The sequence below is a fragment of the Orycteropus afer genome, unplaced genomic scaffold, assembly GCF_000298275.1.
Source record: "Orycteropus afer afer isolate SDZICR_OR568_19922 unplaced genomic scaffold, OryAfe1.0 scaffold00124, whole genome shotgun sequence".
NCBI lineage: Eukaryota > Metazoa > Chordata > Mammalia > Tubulidentata > Orycteropodidae > Orycteropus > Orycteropus afer.
This window is the reverse complement of record NW_006921711.1, coordinates 5496943-5523585: the sequence shown is the minus strand read 5'-3', so window position 1 is coordinate 5523585 and position 26643 is coordinate 5496943. Positions and strand designations below refer to the sequence as shown.

General features: G+C 42.2%; 1 protein-coding gene across 1 annotated transcript in view; it reads right to left on the bottom strand.

Annotated features, from left to right (window-relative positions):
• Positions 1 to 13083: 13083 nt before the first annotated feature.
• The window catches only part of PRKCE (protein kinase C epsilon), a 794842-nt gene continuing 781282 nt past the window's right edge, over positions 13084 to 26643 (bottom strand). The window contains exon 15 of the mRNA XM_007944393.2: positions 13084 to 13230. Coding sequence (XP_007942584.1) covers positions 13084 to 13230 — 147 coding nt within the window. The remainder of the gene's footprint in view (positions 13231 to 26643) is intronic.

Here is a 26643-nt window from a genome sequence, read left to right as displayed (position 1 = left end):
TACTTCCGTAGTGATACTGCCTCGGAAACCCAAGGAGGGGTCACTATGAGTTGGGTTTGACTCGACGGCACATAACAACAACAACAACATATATATATATATATATATATTTGTATTTAGTAATTTTTTATTAATGTATGATACACATGCAAGGAAGTGCACCAATCATAAGTTACAGCTCAATGCATTATCACAAAATGTACATACTTGTTGCCTGCTCCCAGCTCAGGAAACAAACATTAACCAGCATCCCAAAAGTCTTCTCATCCTTCTCCTAGTTGCTACCTCTCCTCCCTGCAAGGGTCCAGCAACATAGAATAGTCCTGCTTGTTTTTGTGCTTTATATAAATGGAATCATATAGTGTGTACTCCCTTGTACCTGACTTCTTTCACTCAACATGGTGTTGTGAAATTCATCTATTTTATCGTGTGCAGTTGTCAATCATTCATTCTCATTGCTATATACGGTGTCATTGTGTGAATGTACTGCAGTTCATTTATGCATTAAAAGTGAATATAGACTTTTCAGTTGAGTCAAGGGCATACATAGATTTGGCTTTGGTAGATATTACCAAAGTTTTCCATAGTAGTTGTACCATGTTATACTCAAACCAGAAACATTAAAGGTTCTCATTGTTCCATATCCTTAGTAATACTTGATACTGTCTACCTTTTTTATTTAGTCATTCTGTTTTTTTTTCTTTTTCTTTTTTGTTTTGTTTTTTGGTGAGTGGGAAGTGGTATGGCAATGTTAAATGTTATTAAAGTTTGCATTTCCTGATTACTAAGGAAGGTGAAGTCTCTCTAAGTATATATATATATATTTCAATGTATTTTTTTCTAAAATCTTTTGGCCAATCTAGTTATCTCTAACACCACTAATATCACCAACAAAATGCCTTTCTAACATCCTGTATGCTAATTAATTTTCCTGTCAAAATCCTTTTTTAGCATTCTTTTTGTTGTTGTTGTTAGGTGCCGTCAAGTCGGCTCTGATTCATAGCGACCCTGTGTACAATAGAACAAAACATTGCCTAGTCCTGTTCCAGCCTCACAATCCTTGCCATGCCATTGTGGCAGGCACTGTGTCAATCCATCTTGTTGAGGGCCTTCCCCTTCTTCGATGACCATCCACTTTACCAAGCATGACGTCTTTCTCCAGGGATGCTCCCTTCTGGCAACATGACCAAAGTAGGTGAGACAAAGTCTGGCCATTCTCTTTCAAGGAGCATTCCAGCTGCATTGCTTCCAGGACAGATTTGTTCATTCTTCTGGCAGCCCATGGTACTTTCAGTATTCTTTGTCAACACCACAACTCAAAAGCATCAAATCTTCTTCAGTCTTCCTTATTCATTGTCCAGCTTTCACATGCGTATGAAGCGACTGAAAACACCATGACTTGGGTTAGGCACACCTTAGTCTTCAAAGAGACTTCTTTACTCTTCAGCACTTTAAAGAGGTCTTTTGCAGTAGATTTCCCCAGTGCAATACATCATCTGATTTCTTGACCGTTGTTTCCATTGGTGTTGATTGTGGGACCAAATAAAATGAAATCTTTGATAACTTTACTCTTTTATCCATTTATCGTGATGCTGCTTGTTGGTCCAGTTGTGAGGATTTTCATTTTCTTTATGTTGAGATGTAATCTATACTGCAGACTGCAGTCTTTAATCTTCATCAGTAAGTGCTTCAAGTCATTCACTTTCAGCAAGCAAGGTTATGTTGTCTGCATATTGCAGGTTGTTAATGAGTCTTTACGCTAGCAACAAATTTCCAGGTGTTGATAGGAGATAAAAGAGAGCTGAGCACTTCTTGTTGTGTGCCATGAAGTCAGCTCTGACTCACAGTGACCCCATGTAACACAGTAGAACTGCCCCCTGGGGTTCTCTTGGCTGTAACCTTTAAGGAAGCAAATCTTCAGGTTTTTCTCTCACAGAGTAACTGAGTAGGTTTGAAGCACTAACTTTTGGTTTGCAGCTGACCACTTAACCTTTGCACCACCAAACCAAAAAACCAAACCTACTCCCTTTGAGTCAATTTTGACTCATACCAGGGCTCCTTAAAGCAAGAAGCACTTGTAGTAACTATGAATAAAATACTGTTTATTTATTCAATCAACTGTCTATCTCAGGAGGATGTAAATGTGCAATTGTAAATCATTCATAGCTCAAAACTAAGTTTAAAAAAGTATAGCATAAATATCTGTAATACCATTGTCTATGCTAATGTGTTTTAAAGTAAAAAAACAGACTTCATAATGTGGGGTTGATGCCTTCTTTTCCCCTCATTTCTCTACTGCTCCAAGCACTATGAGAACACATGCCTAGAGCTTCTGTGATTTTATTGCCTGTGGATTCAGGATGCTGGTAACAGTACAGGTCTGTACTCAGGTACAAGAAAATAGAGAAAGGGCAATCTTTCCATAGATTGCTCTGCAAACAATTTATTAGACTGGCTGTCTCTCAGTTTGGGAGCACACCCACACAAACAGGCTCTCCTGAGCAGCGCTGGGTCTATCTAAACTTTGTCAGGGACCAGTGGCCACAGCTTCCCTGGAACAGGCCTGCCAGTGCCTGGCTTTCTTTTCTGGATAGAGGATGCGTGAGTTTCCAAACCAGGGACACTGATCAGCAATTGACCTTTCTTCAATACTTTCAATGTGGTATGTCTGTGGAGCACGTAAGATTTGAGAGGATGATGAGTCTCTTTGACTCCAAGACTTTGGAGCCATTTTTCTCTGGGCTACTAGTTAAGGGAGGTGAAGTGACTGGTCCAATTCCATTTGGTGAAATGCTTGGAGGTGTATGCATTCTGAGTTTTCTAGAACCCATTACAAAACCCATTGCTGTTGAGTTAGTTCTGGAGTTCCCATGTACTACAGAGTAAAACAGCTTCTTAGGGTTTTCTTGGTTGCAGTCTTTATGGATGCAGATCACCAGGTCTTTACGCTATGGTGCTACTGGGTGGGTTCTAATTGCCAACCTTGAGGTTATACATGAGCACAAATCACTTGCACTACCCAGGGATTATATTCCTTTCTCCTAGTTTTTATTTTAACTCATGGTAGGACTGGTGGAAAGTTTGCTTCTCTTTGGGTCATTTACCTAGCAACAGCTGCCTGCATCAGAGAGAAACATATGTGATAAACACAATCTTATTCTTGGGATAAGCAGTCCTGGTAGTGAAATGGTTAAGTGTCCCAGTAACTGAAAGTTCTGGTTTAAACCCACTAGCAGTTATGAGGGGTAAAACCTGGCAATCTGCTCCTGTAAAGATCACAGCGTAGAAAAACCCTATTGGGAAGTTTTACTCCTCTGTCAAATGGGGTGGCTATGAGTCAGAATTGATTTGATGGCACCTAACAACAATGTAGAAACTCTGGTAGCAGAGTGCCTAAAGCACTTGACTGCTAACCAGAAGGCTGGCGGTTAAAACCCACCAGCCACTCCTCGGAAGGAAAATGGGGCAATCTACTTCGGTAATGATACTGCCTTGGAACCCCAAGGAGGGGTCGCTATGAGTTGGGTCAAGTTGACGGCACACAACAACAACAACAAACAACAACAACAATGTGATGTTGTGGGTAAGGCATTTGGTCACTAACCTGGTCAGCAGGTCAAACCCACCAGTCACTTGGTGGAAGGAAGATGGGGCAATCTACTTCCCTAAAAATTTACAGCCTCAGAAACCCAGTGGGAGTCACTATGATTCAGAATTAACTTGATGGCAGTGAGTTTGGTTTGGTTTCGGTTTAACAACAACATAAAGGAGCCCTAATGGTGCAGTAATTTAAGTGCTCAACTGCTAAACAAAAGGTCAGTGGTTTGAACCCACTAACTGCTCTACAGGACAAGGATTTGGCAGTCTGTTGCCAATCTTTAGAAACCCTATGGGGCAGTTTTACTCTGTCCTATAAGGTCACTATGAGTCAGGATCAACTCGAAGGAAGTGGGTTTGTTGGTGGGAACAACAACATGGCTCTGAAGAGCCATGCCTATACCTGCAGGCATGTGAATGGCATTGCTGAGAGAGGGAAAACTGGGGGTACTTTCAAAATGATACACCCAAGTCATTATGAAGAAATGATTTTGGGCTGAAATTAAGCCAACAAATTAAGCCAATATGTCACCTAAGGATAGGAGGGATCATGAGGCTGGCACAGAATGGGACAGTGTTTCGTTCTGTTGCACACAAGGTCACTATGAGTCAGAGACGACTCGATGACACATAACAACAACAACAACAAGGAACAGGGAGTTTTGGTTAATTGTAATTTCTATTGTACTAAAGAGTGCACTCTTTGAATTTCACACATTCTTGAAAAATCAGTGTTGGAGAAAGAAGAGGAAGAGCCTGGCATAACCAGGGCAACATGAAGAGAGTGGCCAGAAGGAGACCAGAGTGAAATAAACACCTGGAGAACCCACAGTCTCCTTGATGACCACAGTACTACCTGGGTAAGGGAGGTAGCACTAGCTAAACATGGCCCCATTGACAGTCTGCACTCCAAGCCATCTGGCAAGGGGCTCTGAACCTAGGAGGAACTTCTTAGATTACAAAGGCCTGGTGTTCTGAGCAGTAGGTCAGAAACTGAGTCCTAAAAGGTTCAAATGACCCTGGTTGCAAGGAGGTGCAAAGTTTGCCTGTCTCAGCACTTCAAGGCAGAAAAGACAGCTCATGACAAAGAAAGTTCACAGCTACGACCAATCTGCACCAAATCAAAACTAAACCCATTGTCTTCAAGTCAATTTTGACCCATGGTGACCCCTGTGTTGCAGAGAACTGCTCCGTAGGGTTTTCTTGGCTATAATGTTCACGGAGGCAGATTGAGAGGCCTTTATTCCACTGCACCACTCACTGGGTGGATTGACTGTTAACATTTTAGTTAGTAGTTCTTAGTGGATTGAATTGTGTTCTCCCAAAATATGTGTCAACTTGGCTGGCCATGAATCTCAGTATTATGTCATTATTCTTCATTTTGTGATCTCATGAAATTATCCTATGTGTTGTAAATCCTAACCTCTATGATGTAAATCTATCACTCATCTGTTTGTCGTCCCATGGTGGCCTGCATGTTGCTGTGAGGCTGAAGGCTATGCCACCTATATTTCAAATACCAGCAGGGTCACCCATGGAGGACAGGTTTCAGTGGAGCTTCCAGACTAAAACAGACTGGGAAGAAGGATGAGACCATTCACTTTTGAAAAAACTGCCCACTGAAAACCTTATGAATAGCAGTGAAATGTGGTATGATATATTATTGGAAAATTTTATGAATAGCTCTGAAACATTGTTTGTCTGATATAGTGCTGGAAGATGAGCTCTTCAGGTTGCATGGCAATCAGAATACAACTGGAGAAGAGCTGTCTCCTCCAAGTAGAGTCAACCTTAATGCCGTGGATGGAGTAAAGCTTTTTGGACCACTCAAAATAGGAAGAACCAGTTGTAAACATTCATTAATAATTGGAATGTGGACTTTATGAAGTATGAATTTAGGAAAATTGAAGTTGTCAAAAATGAAATGGAACACATAGAAATCAATATCCTAGGCCTTAGTGAGCTGAAATGGACTGGTTTTGCCCATTGTGAATGAGACAATTATATGGTCTACTATGCTGGGAATGACAAATTAAAGAGGAATGGTGTCACATTCATCATCAAAAAAAAGTTTCATGATCTATCCTGAAGTACAATGCATTCAGTGATAGGATAACATCCATACACCTACAAGGAAGACCAGTTAATATGACTATTATTTAAACTTACACACTAAAGCCAAAAATGACCAAATTGAAGACTTTTACAACTTCTTCAGTCTGAAACTGAACAAACATGCAATCAGACATATTGATTATTACTGGTGATTGGTATGCAAAAATTGGAAACGAAGAATCATCAGTAGTTGGAAAACATAGCCTTGGTGAAAGAAATGTCACAGGATATTGCATGATAGAATTTTATAAGACAAATGACTTATTCATTGTAATATCCTTTCTCAAATGGTGGCTATACATGTGGACCTTGTCATATGGAATACACTAGGTATCAGATCGACTATATCTGCAGAAGGAGGCAATGGAAAAGCTCAATATCATCAGTCAAAAAAAAAAAAAAAAAAAAGGCCAGGAGCTGACTGTGGAACAGAACCAATTTTTCATATGCAAGTTAAAGTTGAAGCTGAAGAAAATTAAAATAAATCCACGAGAGCCAAAATATGACCTTGATTATATCTTACCTGAATTTAGAGACCCTCTGAAGAATAGATTTGACACATAGGACACCAATGACAATAAACTAGATGAGTTGTGGGATGACATAAAGAACATCATACATGAAGAAAGTGAATGGTCATTAAAAAGACAGTATAGAAAGAATAGACCAAAATGGATGTGGTGGTGAAGTTTGAGTGGCTGAGCGGCTGAATGTGGTTATTCCCCATGGTAAGATTGTTAAATTACGTCCATGGTGGAATCTATTGGAGCAGCTGAGTAGTTGCCTTAGAGATGTGTCTGCTTCCTGTATATAAGGAGAAGCCTTGGAGAACGGTCTCTAATTTATGGCACACTTGAACCCTGCTTGTCGCTGAGCTGTTGTTCAGCAGCCTGCCATGCTCTGCTGACCTTGGGACTTTTAATGGACTTGAATTAATGGCCTGCCATGTGGTTTGGTAGTATCAGGGCTGTGCCTTTTTACTTGTCAACCTTGAACTTGTCAGTCTCAGAAGCCAGCAGCTGTCTGAGTAAATAAAAGCCTCTAGCTTCAGTGGGCTGGAAGCAGGAGGCAGAGCTGAAGCCAAGGTTGAGGGGCTTTCATTCAGCCCCTTGAGCCTGGCACTTTTAACCTGGACTTAAAAATTCAAAACTGTGAGAGAATAAAGTTCTGTTTGTTCAAGCCATCTCATCTATGGCATATTCCTGTCAGAGTGGCACAGAGGTAACCAAAACAACAGATGTCAGAAGAGACTCTGAAATTTGCTCTTGAATGGAAAGAAGTTAAAGCAAATGGAAGAAATGCCTAAATAAAAGAACTGAACAGAAGATTTCAAAGAGCAGCTCCAGAAGACAAAGTAAAGTATTGCAATGAAATGTGCAAAGACCTGGAGTTAGAAAACCAAAGGGAAGAACACACTTGGCATTTCTCAAGCTTAAATAATTGAAGAAAAAATTCAAGCTTCAAGTTGTACTACTGAAGGATTATACGGGCCAAACATTGACTGATGCAGGAAGAAGATGAAAAGAAGATGGAAGATGGAAGGAACACATAGATTCACTGCAGCAAAAAGAATTGGTCAATGTCCAATCATTTCAGGAGGTAGCATATGATCAAGAACCAATGGTATTGAAGGAAGAAGTCCAAGATGCATGAAGGAACTGGCAAAAGCAAGGCTCCAGGAGTTGATGGAATACTCATTGAGATGTTTCAACAAATAGATGCAGTGCTGGAGGTGCTTAATCATCTATGCCAAGAAATCTGGAAGACAAGGACCTGGGCGCCTGATAGGAATAGATCAGTATTTATGCCCATTTCAAAGAAAGGTGATCCAACAGACTGTGGAAATTCTCGAACAATATCATTAATGTCACAAACCAATATCACACACAAGTAAAATTTTGCTAAACATAATTCAAAGACAGTTGCAGCAGTACATTGACAGGGAACTTCCAGAAATTTAAGCTGGATTCAGAAGAGGATGAAGGACAAGGGACATCATGCTGATGTCAGGCAGATCTTAGCCGAAAGCAGAAAGATATTTACCTGTGTTTTATTGATTATGCAAAGGCATTTGATTGTGTTGATCATAACAAATTATGGGTAACATTGCAAAGAATGGGAATCCTAGAACACTTAATTGTGCTCATGAGGAACCTGTACATAGATTAAGAGGCTGTTGTTTGAACAGAACAAGGGGATACTGTTGTTGTTGTTGTTGTTATGTGCCGTCAAGTCAGCCCTGACTCATAGCGACCCCTCCTTGGGTTTCCGAGGCAGTATCACTACGGAAGTAGGATTGCCCAACCTTCCTTCCGAGGAGTGGCTGGTGGGTTTGAACCGCCAGCCGTCTGGTTAGCAGGCAAGTGTCTTAGCCACTATGCTACCAGAGCTCCTACATGGTTTAAAATCAGGAAGGGAGTGTGTTGAGGTTGTATCCTTTCACCATACTTATTCAATTTGTGGCTAAGTAAATAATCTGAGCAGCTGGGCTATATAAAGAAGAATGTAGCATCAGGATTGGAGAAAGACTCATTAACAAGCTGCAATACACAGATGACACAACACTGCTTGCTGAAAGTGAAGATGACTTGAAGCACTTACTGATGAAGATCAAAGACTACAGTCTTCACAGTGGATTACACCTCAACATAAAGAAAACAAAAGTCCTTGACACTGGACCAATGAGCAACATCACAATAAATAGAGGAAAGATTGAAGTTGTCAGGGATTCCATTTTACTTGGATCCACAATCAACATCCATGGAAGCAGCAGTCAACAAATCAGATGTTGTATTATACTGGGAAAACCTGCTGCAAAAGGCCTCTTTAAAGTGTTAAGAAGCAAAAATGCCACTTTGAAGATTAAAGTGTGCCTAACCCAAGTCATGGTATTTTCAATCACCTCATATGCCTGTGGAAGCTGGGCAATGAATAAGGAAGACTGAAGATAACTTGATGCCTTTGAATTGTGATTTTGGCAAAGAATACTGAAAATACCACTGTCAGAAGAATGAACAAATCTCTCCTGGAAGAAGTGCAGTTGGAATGCTCCTTGGAAGCAAGAATGGCCAGACTTCATCTCACCTACTTTGGTTGTCTTCCCTGGAGAAAGATTTCATGCTTGGTAAAGTGGAGGGTTAATGAAAAAGGGGAAGACCCTTAATAAGATGGATTGACACAGTGGCTGCAATGATGGGCCCAAGTATAGCATAACTGTTAAGATGATGACACAAGACAGGGCAGTGTTTCTTTCTTTGTACATAGGGTTACTATGGGTCAGAGCTGATTCAACAACACCTAACAAGATGTTAATAAGCAGGATTAGTGGCAGTTATGTTAATGAGGCAGGATACATTCTATAGGATTTCATTGTATCGCGAGTCAATCTCTTGAGATATAAAACAGATTAAACAAGTGAGCAGAGATCAGAGAGATTTACTATCACCAAGAAAAAAGAGCCAGGAGTGGAATACGTCCTTTGCCTAGGGTCCCTGCACTGGGAATCTTCTAGTATCAGGAGGAGACAGAGACAGAAAGCCTTCCTTTTGAGCCAGTATTGTCAATTTAGACTTCAAGACTCCTAAATTGTGACAAAATAAATTTCTCTTTGTTAAAGCCACCCATTTGTGATGTTTATTATAGCAGCACTAGATAACTAAGCCAGTGTTGTTGTTGTTGTTATGTGCCCTCGGGTCGGACCCGACTCATAGCGACCCCTCCTTGGGTTTCCAAGGTAGTATCACTATGGAACAAGATTGCCCAACCTTTCTTCTGAGAAGTAGTTCAGTGAAAACTGCTTGTGCCATCTAGTCTCTTTTTCCAATTTGCAAACGCCCCCTTTATCCTTTTGGTTGGCAGCCCCAGAAGCACAAAGACAAAGAGAGTATGCAGATACGGCCATTTGTGCATGGTCCAAAAGAAAACAAGAAAGCTGGAGCCCACGTCTAAGGATTTTGTAATCTCAAATGTACAAAAGGCAAAAAGCTTCATTAATGCCACTTTGCCACTCACAAAAGAGATAAAATGCTCCATGGATTGAAAAATATGATTTAACATCATTGTATTTATTAGGTTCTGAAACAATACACATTCACATCCTTTTAGAATACAGTACATTTGGCACAATAATGTTTACAATGAAATAACACTAATGAATGGCAAGAGATTAAAATTACATCCAGGAAAAAAAAAAAAGTACAAATGAAGCATCACAATACAAAAAAAAAAAAAAATCCCTACAGTTGAATACATCTTATATTTAGCCAGAATTATTTTGCACATAATTTAAAAAGAGGTAATTTTTTAGCCTTCTTCTTCTTTTTTTTTTTTTAAGCAAGAATTGCATTTTTTTTCCACCTTTGGAGAAAAAATTATTTTACTTCACAAAGTCCATAATGAGAAAACACAGCACAGCTATCCTTCATATATTTTTTTGGAATATTTTTGCACTCCATTTTTTTTTCTTTATGAAAGTGGGGGGAGATCTGGAAAGATTAGAAAGGATCAGCAGAAATGTAACAGTGTGTCCATTTCCAAAGTCTTGTGAAAAATAAAACGAAACAATGAATATTCAAGGAATGTTGTTGTTGTTATGTGCCATCAAGTCCGCCCCAACTCATAGCGACCCCTCCTTGGTTTTCCGAGGCAGTATCACTACAGAAGTAGGATTGCCCAACCTTCCTTCCGAGGAGTGGCTTGTGGGTTTGAACCGCCAGCCTTCTGGTTAGCAGTCAAGTGCCTTAGGCACTATGCTACCAGAACTCCTATTCAAGGAATAGACAAGGCTTTTTCTAGAGACTTGCAGTGGATTTCAATTTACCTGTTGGAGATTTAGTCTACCTGTTTTTTGTATCATGAATTTCTCTGTTGGAGAATTTCATGAGCTCCAGCTCCAAGCTAAAGATACCCAGCCAGCTGGCTCTGGGTGCTGAAGGAACCTCACTGGGTTAGGCTAGTCACTGAAAGACTTCCTGGAGCTGCTGGGTGGAATGTATTATTTGACTTCTCAGCAAAAATGCCTTGTCCAGTAGGAAGGGCCCAGCCTCCACTGGCATGTGAACACCACCAAACCCTGTGGACAAGGCCATTTTACATTGCAGTTAGGTCTTGCCTGGCTGTCCAAAGTTCATAATGGTGAGGGAAGCAGAAGAGATACAGAGAGCAGTAGTGACGCATGGATATGATGGGCAGTATTGTCGTGTCTTCCTAAGAAATGAGATGATGCCACCATGAAGACATTTCTGTGCTTGTACTCAACTCCGAAAGATAGTCTCTCCCCAGTAGGTCAAGTTACCGAAGATAAATTAAATTAATCTAATGTTCTTCATGACTGCACTAGTATGCCAAATACATGAATTGCTGTAGCATAATATTTAATATTTGAAATTATCATAAGAATAGATAATAATTACACCTGAGTTTTTTAAAAACAAAAAGAGAACTGAAGGTCATCATTGGTAACAAAGGCTATGACTAGCCAGATGTAAATATGGACAAAATCTCTATGGGCTTGAGATAGTCCCAATCCAAGCTTTGAAGCCATCATCAAAAACATTCTTTTCTCTTCCTCATCTCGATCACAGCACAAGAGAACTATACACAAGATTTAATACAGCTTAACATATGTTTACATCTTTTAAAATACACCAAAATGAAATAAACAATACAAAGGACCCCCCCCCCCGAAAAAAAAGAAACATGTCTTATCTCTTGGTAACTTGAACCAATACACTTACAGAGTATTGCACCTGGACATTGTTATAATTATTCTTTCATAGACTAAAGTTTTATAATATGCCTGAACATGCAGCAGTTGATACCTCTATATTCAATGAATTAATTCCACAGGCCTTGCAGCAAACACTATATACAAAAAGTCTCAAATGTACAAAAGGCAAAAAGCTTCATTAGTGCCACTTTGCCACTCACAAGTATATATATTTAGGGGAAGCTGGGAAATCCACGTGCAACAGTTGGAATGGATTCCATTCCCTGCTAAATCAGTTCAGTAAAACAGGTAATCAATGACCTCCGGGAAACATAACATATACACAAAGCCACAGAGAACCCTTGGAAATCAAAGAACATAACACTGTTAGCATATCTACAGGAGGTAACATCACATTCATTAAATAGTGTCCACATGAGTTACCATTTCATGTTACACACAAACAAAACTCCCAGTACATCTCACCACATTGTCAATTTTCCCGTAAGTTGCTCTTTAGTTCTCTTGATTCCATCTGCATAACCCATGCTTAGGCTCATTCTGCTTGTTCCAAAAGCAGATGTTTCATATTTAACTTTACACATTTAATTGTTAAAAACCACGACACAGTAGTACTACCATTTTGTAGAAGTGCACAAAAACAACACATCGCTGCAGAAAATAAATAAGAGTTTATGCTGGGGACTTAAGGTGGAACTGGAAAGAGAATTTGGGAGCCGAGTTTTGCTAGAACCGATGTCTTGGCCATCACTGCAGTGGCCTTTGTGTCCAGGTAGAACTTTAATGAGGAGCACGACTTCCTTCTCTCTGAACTCATATAGCCCCCAATGCCACTAAAGCATGAATAGCATAAACCTTGGACAATTTGTTTCTCACTGTATATTAGCCCTTTAATAGCTACCTGTATTAATTGGAATTCATATCTTTTGGCCAATTAGGAAGTGAATTTTACAATATATTTTTCAAATGTTAATACAGTTCAAGATCAAATTTCTTCTTCCACAAGATACATGCTTACAAGACTTTGGCATGCCTAAAAAGCTAACACCAAAGCAAGCAAGAATCAGACATTCCAGAGCAAATTGACACAAGCAGCCAACTGTGCCCCTCCAAGTCTCCCTCTCTTCATAGGGCATGCCTTGATGGTGCCCACTCCCATACACCAGTCTCCAGTCTCTTCTCCTGGACAGAAGGGCAGGGGATGGCCGGCCGATACAGGTAGGATGAGAAGCGAGGGTTGTCGGTCCCTCTTTGTCCAATAGCAGAGCCACAGCCTTCTTGCGTGCTTTTCTTTTTCTCTTTTTCTTTGCAGTGAAAGGAAATGAAGTTGCTTCACTGCCAGGTGCCCCTGAGGAGTGAAACCAGGTTTGCCAACCGTACAGTTATGGCAGTGTGTATGGCTAACTTTTGACCCAACATGGTTCTGCATTACTGATGAGACAGAAACCAAGAATGCCTTTTGGTCACCAGGTGGAAGGAGAGAGGAGCTGGCTTGGGTAAGGGGATGCAATAAATAGATAGCATAAATGGGACTGGGGCTTTGGGGAAGAGAAGTAGTTCACAACCTTCTGAGCCTCTGGAAAGCAGGAATCTTCTCGGCACCCCTTCTTGCAGCATCAAGAACCTCCATTTGGAGTGGCCTCTCACGGCATCAAGTCTTCACCAAAATAAGAGAAGCCTTTGAATTCCTCCTGGTTGATCTGCTTCACAATCGCTTCATCCACAAGCGTGAGTACTGGCTCTTCCCGGGTAAAGTCTTGGTCAAAGTTATTGACGTCTCTTTTGGTTTTCTGCGGAAAGAAAGGAAAAAGCACTGACTCAAGGCTGACCGTCTCCTCCAGAGCCCCCCAATGGGAGTATCCAGCTGATCAGCCTCACACCAAAGCAGGCCACTAGCTACTGGGAGAGGTAACAATGGATGGCCCCAGGACCAGATGGTGATAGAGAAGAAGAATGAGTCAAAGTGAGAAGGAAGAGAGGTGAGAGGGTGTGATGGAAAAGCAGGGAAGTGGGATCCCCACAGACTCTGTGTGTGGAATAGAGGGTGTGTGTGTTTGGCGACAGTGGGATACAAAGTTCCCATTTCGTACTTTCCCTTCCAGCATCTGCCATAACTCTCTGGCTCCACTGAGGCCTCCTTGCCTGAGACCCAGGGAACAAACTCAAATCCCTCTCCCAGATAGTCTCCATACGTCTATCTTCCCTGGAGGTAAACCAGCTGCCTTTAAGTTGGTTCTGACTCATGGCCATCCCATGTATGTCAGAGCACAACTGTGCTCCATAGGGTTTTCAGTGGCTGATTTTTTGGAAGTAGATTTTTTGGAAGTAGATCACCAAGCCTTTCTTCTGAGGTGCCTCTGGGTGGACTGCCAACCTTTAAATTAGCAGTCAATTGTGTTAACCATTTGCACCACTCAAGAACTCCTTCCCTGGAGGTAACCCCCCCCCCCAAACTTGCCATACTTGGTTTATATGATTTTTCTCCATAAGTGGGAGGGTGAGTAGGGGGGTAAGACCCTCACCTACATGCTCTCACTATGAACTCTATTCTATGTTCCCACATTATTTCTAGTATACTCAACACACTGACTTATAATGATGTATTTACATTTTTGTCCAGACCAAGATGTCCTTAAAGACAAGGACTTCGTCTTATTCAACCTACAATAAATATCTTTCAAATGCATAAAACCCTGAGCAAAATGACACTCAGCTCAGAAGGACTCATACACAGTCAGAGGTTCAAGTTCCCTAAATAGCACTGTAAGGCTTTTGGTCTTTAGCATCCAGGGATGGAGGGCAGCAATTAATCAATCCACAGACAAATTATGGGTTTTGGAGGAAGCTGGGAAGTGTAAATAATGTTGTCTCTAGGGGCTTCCACTTTAGTTGGGGAGCTAGCAGATCCATCTAGAACACATTTCACTGGTTAGAAAAAATATCCATGGAGAAGTCAGGGCTTGGGCTATAAGGCTTGAGGAATGGATTACAATTGTGTTGCAACAGACCAGGGGAGGAAGGCACCTTGGCAGGAAGAGAGATGGGAACAAAGGTGGGCAGCAGGAACATGAAAGGTGTGCGTATAGGACAATGAGTATGCCTAGCTGCTTGGGACATAGCCCAGTGTGAGGATGGTGGGAGGCAAGGGTGGACTGCAGAGGCCTTCACCCCTAGTACATTTTATAATGTGATTGAAGGAGCGCAGGCATGCTTTATCAGACACTGATTAATTACTATTACCCAGTATTGGAGATGGAATGAGTCTTGTAGAAAGATTAGAATAATTATTTGCAGGAGGAATAATATTAATACACACTAAGTTCTATGGATTAACCTAAAAGATGTTAATAAGTAGTCCATGAAAAAATTGGTTCTCAGGCAAAAATTATATTTTGTATCCTGCTCTTGGAGGTTTGCAACTTGGCAAATTAAAGGCTAGGAGAAGTCCTCTAGTGAAGAAACTTGGTTCACTTTGTTTAGACCAATCTTCCCCAAATTTGACCCCCAACTTTATTTTCTTCTTCGTAATCAGCCTATTAGCATCTCTCCCAGCAGTAGAGTTCTGCAGAACGGTTTGGGAAGTCCTGCTTGGCAGTTTATAAAGCACTTTCACACTCATTTATTTGATCCTTGGAACAGGCAGGTATTATTATCCTGATTTTATAGCTGAGAAACTGTGGCCCAAAAAAGTTTGGTAACTTGCCCAGAGCCACCCAACTAGTTAACAGCAGAGCCAGAACTCTAATCCAGGTCTCATCATCATGCCTCCCATGGCATGGAATGGTTGGAAATATAGACAGTGGAGAAACACGAAAACAAAGAGTCCAGTTCAACCTGGAGGAATTTATGTAAATATGCCAGGCTGAAAACAAAGCTGGAAAGGCTTGCTAGTAGGAAAGCATGCAGGAAATTGGGCTGTAGGTCAGGGATAGGGGGGCATGTTTTGTGACTGCCCCAAATTCTGACCAGAATCAGAAGAGCATGGAGCAGGGATGAGCTCATTTCTAATCATTCAACATCTGTCTGTCCTGCTTAGGGAGTCTTTCCTCTGGGTTTGAGCTGCCTAGTTCAGTAGGTATCAGGGTCCTTGGAGGGGAGCCAGAGAGGAGGCACAGAAAACCCAAGGCTGGGAACCAGGACCTGCAGTGAGAGGATGTCCTGTGTTTCCTCTTGAAATGGGAAAGCTGAGGAGTGGTTTAGTCTTGTCTGTCAGGAGGGTACAGTCCAGGGCAAGAGGCCTATCTGTTCTCCTTCTCCAGTGTATACAGAGTGAGAGAAAAAGGAGGGCCCTGCACAGAGAGGGACTTCAAAGAAGAACAACAAAAAGGTCTCCCCTAAAAGATAATGAAAAGGGAGAATCATTACTTAGGGAATACCAAGTTTCTGTTAATTGTAGGGGAATGATTTGGAAAATAACAGTGATAACTGTTACACAACCAAAATAATCAATGTCACTGAATTGTACATGTAATAACTGCTGAATTATCAAATTTTTTGTATTGCACAATTAAAAGAAAGTTTCTGCTAATAAAGAATAAACAAAGCCAAAAGAACGTCTCTCCTAGTGATGCCTATAAGGAGCTCTGGTCGTGTAGTGGATAAGGCACTTGACTGCTAACCAGAAGGGCAGTGGTTCAAACCCACCAGCTGCTCCACAAAAGGAAGATGGGGTGATCTACTTCCATAAAGATTTACAGCCCTGGAAACCCAATGGGTGTCACTATCAGTCGGAATCAACCCAATGGTGGTGAATTTGGTTTTTGAGTTTGGTAGCGACGCCTCTTGGACTTGGGTGGGTGAGCACCTAGGGAAAGGGTGTAGTGACACCTCTGCTGAAGATCTTTATTGAAGGAGGGATGGGTTATCCATTCTTGAGAGAGGAGGGGTTACTGGCAAGGGACCTCCATCTACAGAGTATAGGCTTGCAGTGCTGGGGGACTCAGGTCCAGAGAGAAAGGAGAGGGACAATGACTTGTGAATCATCCCAGAAGGCAATCAAGGGTCATCCTCCCTGGGGGCCAGAGGGAAAGGGGAGTAGGAAGAAATAGTGGTGGAAGACAAAGATGAGAAGCAAGGAGTAGGGCAAAGGAAAACTCAATTTTTAACATCACCAAGAATGGGTCTGTATCCTCAGGGTAAGGCCATCTCTTTCCAGGTTCCCTCTTAATTGGCTGTTAGTGAGGGGGAATATGTATACAAAAGATCTGGGCAAATCTGTGAATTCTCTGGCATTGGCTCTCCTGGTCTACCTAATCATTTGCACTTCATATATCACTCATTACTGTCCATTAGTCACAGAAACTTGTTTCATTCCCTGAGGTCAATTGAATGTATTGACAAGACTCGATTCCACAGGATGTCCAAATCCCAAAGCTCTCTGACCATATATTAGGGAAGCAGGCTGAATCAACACAGCTAAGGGCATCATTCCAGGAGATTAGCTCCTTGGTGGGTGAGCTTGGAGAACAACTTGGCTCAGCTCTGGGCTTCTCAGGGTCCCAGAATCATCTGTCGCACTTGAGCAAATGTATCATTCTTCATGACGTCTACAGAAAAACATAACTGTATCATCTCCCTCCTTAAGCAACCTGACCCAGGCCTTTTTTTCTTGGAAACATATTAGGTGTGGGTCAGTTACCCATTTCCAGTTCAAATAACCAACTATGTGTAACTCTTTTTTTTCAAACTTTGAGGCTTAGAAAGTTTCTCAAAGCAAATATTTCTGGGAAATTCCACCCCCTGTTTATGGCATGTTGGTAGCACAACATGCTGAAATTTAGAGAGGACCAGGTATGATATTCTTTACTCACTGATTTCATTCTTTGAAAAGCTGTTGTCTTCCTAACAGAGCAGGCACCAGACTTGACTCCAAGGTTCCAAGTGGGCAAACTCCCAATGACACTCCCTGTCTACTCTGACCCTCAGTTATTACATATGCCTCCCTTAAAGCACTGCACCACCTGAGAGGTTACACTGGGACACAAGGAACAACATTCTAAGTCTTCAAAGTCTACTTCCTCCATGAAGCCTTTCCCACATCCTATGCTCACACTTGGGGGAGGCTGCATAGAGTAGGAGAAAGAGCCCTGACTGGACTCTCATACTGGTACTGTCCTTTCCTGGTATGTGAAACTGTGTGAAGTTAATCTTTTTGAGTTATGGTCTTCTTGTCTATAAAGTAAGGGTAGCAAAAAACACCCTATTGGCTACTTTTTTGGGTGGTGGCATTGGTGGCACAGTGGTTAAGCTCTCAGCTGCTAATCTAAAGTTCAGCAGTTCAAACCCATCAGCTGCTCTGTGAGACAAAGATGTGGCAGCCTGCTTCAGCAAAGATTACAGCCTTGCAAAGCCTATGGGGCAGTGATACTCTCTCCTATAGGGTCACTATGAGTCAGAACTGACTCGATGGCAACAGGGTCTGTGTCAAGGTCTGCACCAAGGCACCTAACATTTGGCATCTCATTTTGTTCTCAAAGCAATCTCCAAACCAATACAAAACCCACTGCAGATGAGTCAATTACAACTCATATAGAACTGCCTCATAGAGTTTCCAAGGCTGTAATCCTTATGGAAGCAGACTGCCACATCTTTTTCACGCAGAGTAGTGGATTTACACTGCTGACCTTGCAGTTAGCGGCTGAGCACTTAATCCACTTCTTAATCCATTGCACGAGCAGGGCTCCTCTGACACATAGTGGACACCTAATAATGTGAGTTCCTATCCTGCCTCTGAATCTTAGCATCTGTGTGGGTGGACACGCATCATGTAGTCTGACTATGTTACTGGTTGGCTTTTTAGCCATCTGCCCACCAATGCCGTGAGCTTCCTGAAGGTAGAGACTGAGTCTAATATTTCTTTCTATGCCTCAAATCCTAAGCAAGCATGGGCCAGGCCTGCCTGAACCTCCTGGTACTTCCTAGTACTAGGAGTCTTCTAGGGTACCCATTACCTTTGGGGTAAAGTTCCATTTTCTTATACTCCCTCACCTCTAAGGTAACTCATCCCTACTGACTTCTTCAGCTTCATCTCTCTGGCCCTGCTGAACTAAGAAGTTCTCAGACTCAGGGCTTCCTCCTGCACCCAAGCTTTTTCACATTCCTGGAACACTGTCCCCTCCCTACCTTCTGCCCATTTGTCCTTGTCATCTAGCTGACTTCCACTCACCTTTCTGTTCTCAGCTGTCCCTTCTGTTAGGAAGCATTCCTTTTCCCTTAAACTCTTTTGAGTCCCCTATCAACTCTTTTCTCTAGTTTTTGAAATTGTGATTTGGTTGAAAGTTTACAGGGTAAACTGATTTTCTATTCAAGAGTTTATATATATTTTCATTCATGACATTGATTGCAACCTCACAATGTAATAGTTCCCTTCCTACTTTCTCCCTGTGGTTACCTTTTCCCTGTATCCTTCTGTATTCCTGCCCTCTGAGCTTTCTCCCTGCCCTTCTGATCTCCAATGTTTGATTGTTCTAAGGAATGTATCTACCTGGTATAAATGTTTATCTTGCAGGCCTGTCTATTGTTTGGCTGAAAGCCACAGAAGTGACTTCTATTCCAGGCCCAAAGGGTGAATAAGGGCCATAGTCTCAGGGGTTTCACCAGTCTATCAAATCAGTAAGCCTGCTCTTTTTTTATGATTTTGCGTCTCTCCTTTCTCTTATCTCAGAACTCACTATGCTGCATGTCCTCCTCTTCATACTTTTCAACTCATCTATGAGCTCCTCGTGGGCAGAGACTGGCTTGAAGTCACTCATCCCTGGCCTAGTGTAGTGCCAGGCACATAGTGAGGGCTCAATAAATATCTGCTGAATGAACAATGAATGATCACACCTTTTTTGTTGCTACTTTATCTAGAGCCAGGAAAGTGATCTGGGGCGAAGGTCAGCGGCAGCTTTCTTGCCATAGGAGCTTTTCATTTTGGGAAATGGAGGCTGAGGGAGGAGAAAGCTGAAGATTTACTCATGAAGGGAATGGTGAGAGGCAGTCCAGACCTTCATCAAGCCCTCAGGGCACAAGAAATCAGACAGGCTGAGGTGTAACTAGGTCCTTGGGTGGTACAAGTGGTTTACAGTCAGCTGCTATCTGAACGGTTGGCGGTTTGAACCCACCCAGCAGTGCTGTGGAAGAAATACCTGGCAGTCTATTGCAAAACTGAACTCAGTTTTACTCTGTAGCACATGGGATTTGCTATGAGTTGGAAATAACTTGAAGCCAATAGGTTTTGGTTTTTGGTGTAGGTGTAATTAATGGGGTTTCCTTACCCAGCAATGCTAAACTTGGGATGCTGGGGCTTGCTGATTGCTGGTTCAAGATAGAAACAGAAACAGGTTCAACCAGAGTTTGGGAACATTCCATCAAGACAGATGGGCTAAAGGAAGCTTAAGGCCTTGGTGGGTATGGCCCTGACCCTTGTTTGTGTTGGTATTAAGGGGAAACAATGTTCCTGTTCTCTCTGAAATCCCCTCAGAAACATAAGGTCTTAGATTTGAAAAGTCTGGGATGGACACTGGAAGAAGGGCACATTTCCTGTGCCTGCAGCTGGGAGCGGGTGTAGAATTTAGGGAAACAGTTATGGGTCACTCTAGATCCCTCTGAGAAACTGCATCTCAGACATAAATCACCCAAGGCCACCAACATTGGGGTGTTCAGCCCCCTGGGGTGGTATTTGGACCCCACCACTGAGATGGGCAAGCGGCCAGCATGCTGGCGTTCTTTCTGGGTGCTGCAGTTCTCACATCGCCCTCACTGTGCTGCAATCATGAACACAGCTTTAGAGCAGAAGCCATTTCTGCTTCTAATTTTGTCTGGTTACCAGGAGATCAACAGATGACTTTGTACTAAAGCACAACAAAAACACCCTCATCTCACAGCCTGGGGCATGGGGCTGCTTTCATCTGGCTGCCTTACTGGCCCCTGTCGTCCTCTTCACCTCTGCTTGGTGTGACACCAAGAGCAGAGGTAGCAGAGTGACCCTAAACCACAGGTTCCTTGCCTCAGGAGTAAGAACAGAACCTAGGCTGGAGAGACACACCATCTCCATCCCATTTCCAGGTACCATTCTTCCTCTAGGTCCCAACTTCCTTGTGCCTTCCCTGACGCCACCCTCGCCCCCACCTCGCCCTCCTTCCAGCTCCCATGGCACTGTTCGAATTGCTCATCTGGGCCCTTCTAATATTTTTTTGTGCATCTGATTCTCATTTTGTATCCCTCAAGGTGCCTGTCACAGAGCAAGGTACACAGCTAATTGCTGTTGAGTCAAACTCTGACTCATATGACTACTCTATGCCCCATGTGTGAAGAGTAGAATTGTACTCCATGGGGTTTTCAAGGCAGATTTTTTGGGAATTAGACTGCCAAGAGCAGTGTGTTACCCCTCTACTTGATGGGGACCCTCAAATTAAACCGATGTTGTCTAAGATAGCATCATTGTTTCACTATGTCTTAAGTAACTGTGATAAAACATTGACATGATTTTAATTTATTAATCCAATTAACCTAAATCTTGTTTTTCTGAAATTGAGTTTTTGAACCAAAATGGAATCCTTTTCATTTAATCTTGATTTCTTGTTTATTCTGGTACATTTTTCTAGCCTTCCAAGATTACCATAAATATTGATTTTGTCACTTGCCTTTCTGAATCTCAGTCTAGTTACCTATTAAGTGAGGATCATAAAATATACTTAGGTTGCTTAGGGTTACATGAGAAAATATAGGCAAAGCCTATGTAAACTCTAACATATTATGCAAATGTCATTTAAATTCTGTCATCCATCATAACTGCTATATCCTTCAGCTTTTTTTCATCCTAACATTTAATTGATATGCCTTCAATCTGTCAAGACGGAATCAGGGTGACAGCTCTTTGACGTTGCCTCTATAAACGTCATTGCTCATTGCTGTTGAATCAATTCTGACTCATGATGGCCCAAGGTGTGCAGAGCAGAACTTACTCCACAGAGTTTTCAAGGCTGCTGTGACCTTTCAGAAGCAGGCTGTCAGGCCCGTCTTCTGAGACATCTCTGGATGGGTTTGAATTGCCAACCTTGTGTTTAGTAGTCTAGCATTTAACCATTTACACGACCAATGACTCAGCCCTTTCTTACCACAAAGTTGGCATCAAATTCTACCAGCACTCATTGGGGACATGGTTAATAAACTGACTATGAAACATCAGCCATAGTTACTTTTTCATCTTGTTCATAAGATGATCAGAGATCTTGCAGTCACTTTTCTGGAATAAAGATACATAATACCTGCAGATTTCTCTGGTCTATTGATCTAGAAGTAAATTTGCTCTGTTGATTATCATTTTCTTCCTTAAGTGTCCACAAACTATCTCCTCATAAAAACTTCTAGTAATATCTGCCTTAAAACCATTGCCATTAAGTCAATTCCTACTGACACCAACCCTATAGAGCAGAGTAGAACTGCCCCATAGGGTTTCCAAGGCTATAATCCTTATGGAAGTAAACTGCCATATCTTTCTCTTGAGATATGGCTGGTGGGTTCAAACCACTGACCTTTTGCTTCACAGCTGAGCACTTAACTACTGTGCCACCAGGGCTTCATCTCTGCCTTAAAGCATTCCAAACCCACGTTGTTGTTGTTGTTAAGTGCCGTCGAGTCGTTTCCGACTCATAGCGACCCCATGCACAGCAGAACGAAACACTGCCCAATCCCGCGCCAGCCCCACAATCCCTGCTATACTTGATCCCATCATTGCAGCCACCGTATCAATCCATCTCGTTGAAGGCCTCCCCCTCTTTCATTGACCCTCCACCCTACCAAGCATGACATCCTTCTCTGGGGATCCAAACCCATATTTCCCCTATTTTTGAGCACTAGAAGACCATTTGCCTGTCTCTTATCACTTACTTGTCATCACTGCTCTATTCTGTGGCATTCAAATTACCAAATAGTCCTAATAAGACATTCCAGACTCTCTCATTAACATGGAATGTAATTCACCTGGGTCTAGAGCAGCGGTTCTGGAGTCGTCTGAGGAGCCTTAAATAACAGCAAGGCCTGGTCCCAATCCGGAGATTCTGATTTAATTGCTCTGGGATCTGGCCCAGGTATTGGGCATTTTATAGCTCCTTGTTGTTGCTGTTGTGTGCCATCGAGTTGGCCCTGACCCATAGTGACCCCTCTTTGGGTTTCCAAGGTGGTATCACTACAGAAAGTATATTGCCCAACCTTCCTTCTGAGGAGTGGCTGGTGGGTTTGAACCACCAGCCTTCTGGTTAGTTATAGCTCCCTAGTTGAGTTTTATTTAATGTAATTCATTAATCCATGTTTATTGGGTTTCAGTTCCTTCTTAGTGGGTTTGGCCCTAATCTTTGTGCTTGAAAGATATTTCTCTTTGGGGTAAAGTTAGAGGCAAAGTAACAGCCTTGCTTGTTGTCATCATTTGACACAGTGGTTTTCAATCCCGGCCACACATCAGAAACGATACCCACTGCTTCACAGACACCAGGACCTCACCCCAAACCAAACCAAACCCATTGCCCTCAAGTTGATTCTGACACCTGTAGTGACTCTGTAGGACAGGGTAGAACTGCCCCATAGGGTTTCTAAGGCTGTAATCTTTACAGAAACAGACTGGCTCATTTTTCTCCCATGGAGCACCCAGTGGTTCTGAACTGCTGAGTTTTGGGTTAACATTTGGGCATTTAACAACTCTACCACCAGGGCTCAATGGGCCTCACCCCAGACCTACAGAATTGGAATTAGAATCTCCAGGGGTGGGCCTAGGCCTCCACAGTTTTTAAAGCTTCATGATGCTTCTGGTGTGCAGCCTGGGTGAGTCCCAGGTATAAGGGAGCAGAGGATCTTTTTCTTAAGACTTTTTTCAAAAGGCCTTTGTGTGGTCTAAAAGCCTGCTTAGAGCCTCTCCCTCTTCTCAAGTTCACACTGTACATTGGCATTACTTCTCATTTTCATGCCCCTCCACATGTTTTTTAAGGAGCTCTGGTGGCACAGTGGTTAAAGCATTGGCCTGGTAACCAAAAAGTTTGGTGGTTCAAACCCACTAGCCACTCTACAGGAGAAAGATAAGACAGCCTGCTTCCATAAAGATTCACAGCCTTGGAAACCCTATGGGGCAGGTCTACTCTGTCCTATAGGGTTGCTGAGTTAGAATCAACTCAATGGCAGTGGTTTATGTGTATGTGTGTGTTTTCCCCATGTATTTTTATATTGGTCTTCTTTGTTTTTAATTTTAATTTCAGTGAAAATACAGCAGAACATACATGTATTCATCCACTCCTGTGTGTACAATTCAGCACCACTGGTACATTCTTCACATTGCGTCAACATTCTCGCTATCTCGACTCATACTGTTTTACCACATTGACTCAGACTCACTACCCCCTGAGCTTCTCGTTTGTGCTTTAGAGTTACTGCTGGCAATTGGATCTCATACAGACAATTCTTTAAAAGAACACAATGCTCACAGAGAATATTCTTTACTAATTTAGGTAAACATATATTGGTCTTGATAAAACTGGGCCAGTTGAAGAGCTCATGATGAAGCACACTGGTGAATCGCACTGACCTCTTAAGATGTCCTCACACCTTCACTCCCTGAGAAGCAGGTAGCTCAGTGAGTAGCCTGCTCTGTAGACTGCCTGGACTCCATTCCTGGTTCTGCCACTTACTAAACTTTGTGGCCTTGAGAAAATTATGTAGTATCCTGTTCCTCAGCTTCCTCATCCACGGAATGGGCCTAATAGCGGTCCTATCCATATACTTGTAAGAATTAAGTGAAATGAGACATTTAAAAGGTGAGAACAGTGCATAGCATAGAGTAAGTATAAATGATCAGTATTGTTCCTTCATCAATGTTTATCACAATTGTATGATTAGAACAAACAGCTTTATCTATGGGATGATCCCTGGGAGATATTTTTATTTGGCCTTTGTTCACAGAATAATCGTTTCAGCTGGGAAACTAGTGTGCTTTTATCTGCTTTGTACTCTAAATCTAGAACCAAATTTGTGTCTTCAATCAAAAGAGGTGCTCTGATGGTGTAGTGGTTAAGGCATTTGGCTGCTAACCAAAAGGTTAGTGGTTCGAACTCACCAGATGCTCCACAGAAGAAAGATGAAGTGATCTGCTGCCATGAAGATTTATAGCCTTGGAAACCCAAGAATGGGTCACTATGAATTGAAATCTTAGTGGCAGTGAATTTGGTTTGGTTTGGTCACTCAAAAGCTAAGAGCCTAATTCTTGACCCCACCCCAAAGAAGCATGCATGTGCTCATTCATCCCTGAATCCTTTTGCCATCTTATACTTGGTTTTGTTTCTTTTTCATTTCCATTGACTTTAAATTTATATTTTGTAATTTATATATCCTGATGGGCCTCTTTAAACTTTCTGGAACAGGCAGATAGGAAAAATAAAAAGGGAAGAAGAAAGAAAGATGGATTTTACTGTTATCACTGCTGGCTGTACCTCCTATCTCCTCCTCTCTGTAGTGGGTGGTGTGTACGTGGATGCATGCACAAATTCCAATGCCTGGCAGGCAGGCAAGGGCAAAAACTGAAGGGGGCAGTGTGGGAGGCAACAAGGAGCTGTGGCAACTATGGCAGATGGGGGACTTCATGCCTCCCCAGTTGGCACTGCTTTGCAGGAATATAGGCTTCCCAGGTCTTCTGAATTTCTAAGAAATGCCTCAATTTACACTTTCATGTAAAATCTCCTAATTTTAAAATGCTACCAATTAATTAATTTTTAAGAAAATGGAATGCTGGCTGAACGTGTCACACAGTCCTCCAGTTTGTGACCTCTACTCTATTTAGTAAAGTTGCTTCCACGTTTTTGGGGAGTTTGTAGGCGGGGTTGCTTTTTTTAAGGACCATCAGTAGGTTCGTGGCACTTAAAAAGGGACATTCACTTGGTTCCTCGCAATTCCTTTGTCCCAAGATAGGGCAGATCAGAATCCCAGCCTCTCTCCCTGGTATGCAGAGATGGGGAGCCACTCAAGCCTCAGACAACAGCCTTGAGTGCCCCCCTCCCCCCCGCAGATCCATGAACTGCTCTATCTCCCCTTCTCTGAACCACTTTCGAAGGAACGTGGCTTCACTCCTTCTGGGGCAGTGCCTGTATAAACAAACACATTTTAAAAAATGGCCCAAATTCCCTCAGACTACCAGGCATTCTGAACAAACACAGCTGAATTCTGTCAAGTTAGCTATTTGATAGAATCCAACCATTTCCCTTCCCTCCCTCTCTCCCCCCTTGTCATTGTTTGCTAGACTATATATATGGGAGCTCTGGTGGCACTGTGCCTAAGGCATTTGACTGCTAACCAGAAGGGTGGCAGTTCAAACCTACGAGCTGCTCCTCAGAAGGAAGACTGGGCAATCTACTTCCATAGAGATACCACCTTGGAAACCCAAGCAGGGGTTGCCATGAGTCAAATCAACTCGATGACAATGAGTTCATATATATACACACACACACACACACACGTGGTGTGTGTGTGTGTGTATATATACATATATATATTCCCCCCCCCCAAAAAAAAATAACTTTTCAGATAGAATTTGAATTTAAAATTTGAATTCCATTTGAAAAGTTACTTTGGCAAAAGGAAAAAACCTCAGCTTCTAGCTATTAGCTAACACCAACCTCTTCCCCCACCCAGCAAATATTTCTGCGATCAAAGGAGTTTGACCGGTTAAAATTTGTCTATGAATTAGCTGGTGTCTACATGGGGTCACCATGAATTGGAGATGATTCAATGACAACTGCTTTATAGACACAGCCAATGTGTCCTCAGGGGTGTCTGTTATTGGGGGATATGTTATCCCTGTCACAAAGAACTTGTTACCAAAATTTTCAACACTTGTTATAGGTGCTTTTTAAACAACACTTCAGGACAACAATCTGAAGGTTCATTTGGAAGGCAGTGAAGATTTAGAAACCTACAGAAGGATAGGAGTGCTTAAGACACAACTCCCGGAGTTCCGGCAAGATGGCAGACTAGGCAGAAGGACTGCACAGACCCTCTTCAACAAAGAAAAGGTAAACCAATTAACACAGACACAGAAGATAATCTTGGACCCCTGAGCCTTGAAGGGAAGGATATAAAAGTGGACTAAACCCCAACTAGCAGAAGAATTTGCATGAAAATACCAAAAAAGGAGACACACAGAGCTGCAGTCTGGCAGCAGCCTGAGTGACCCTGATGGCACAGAC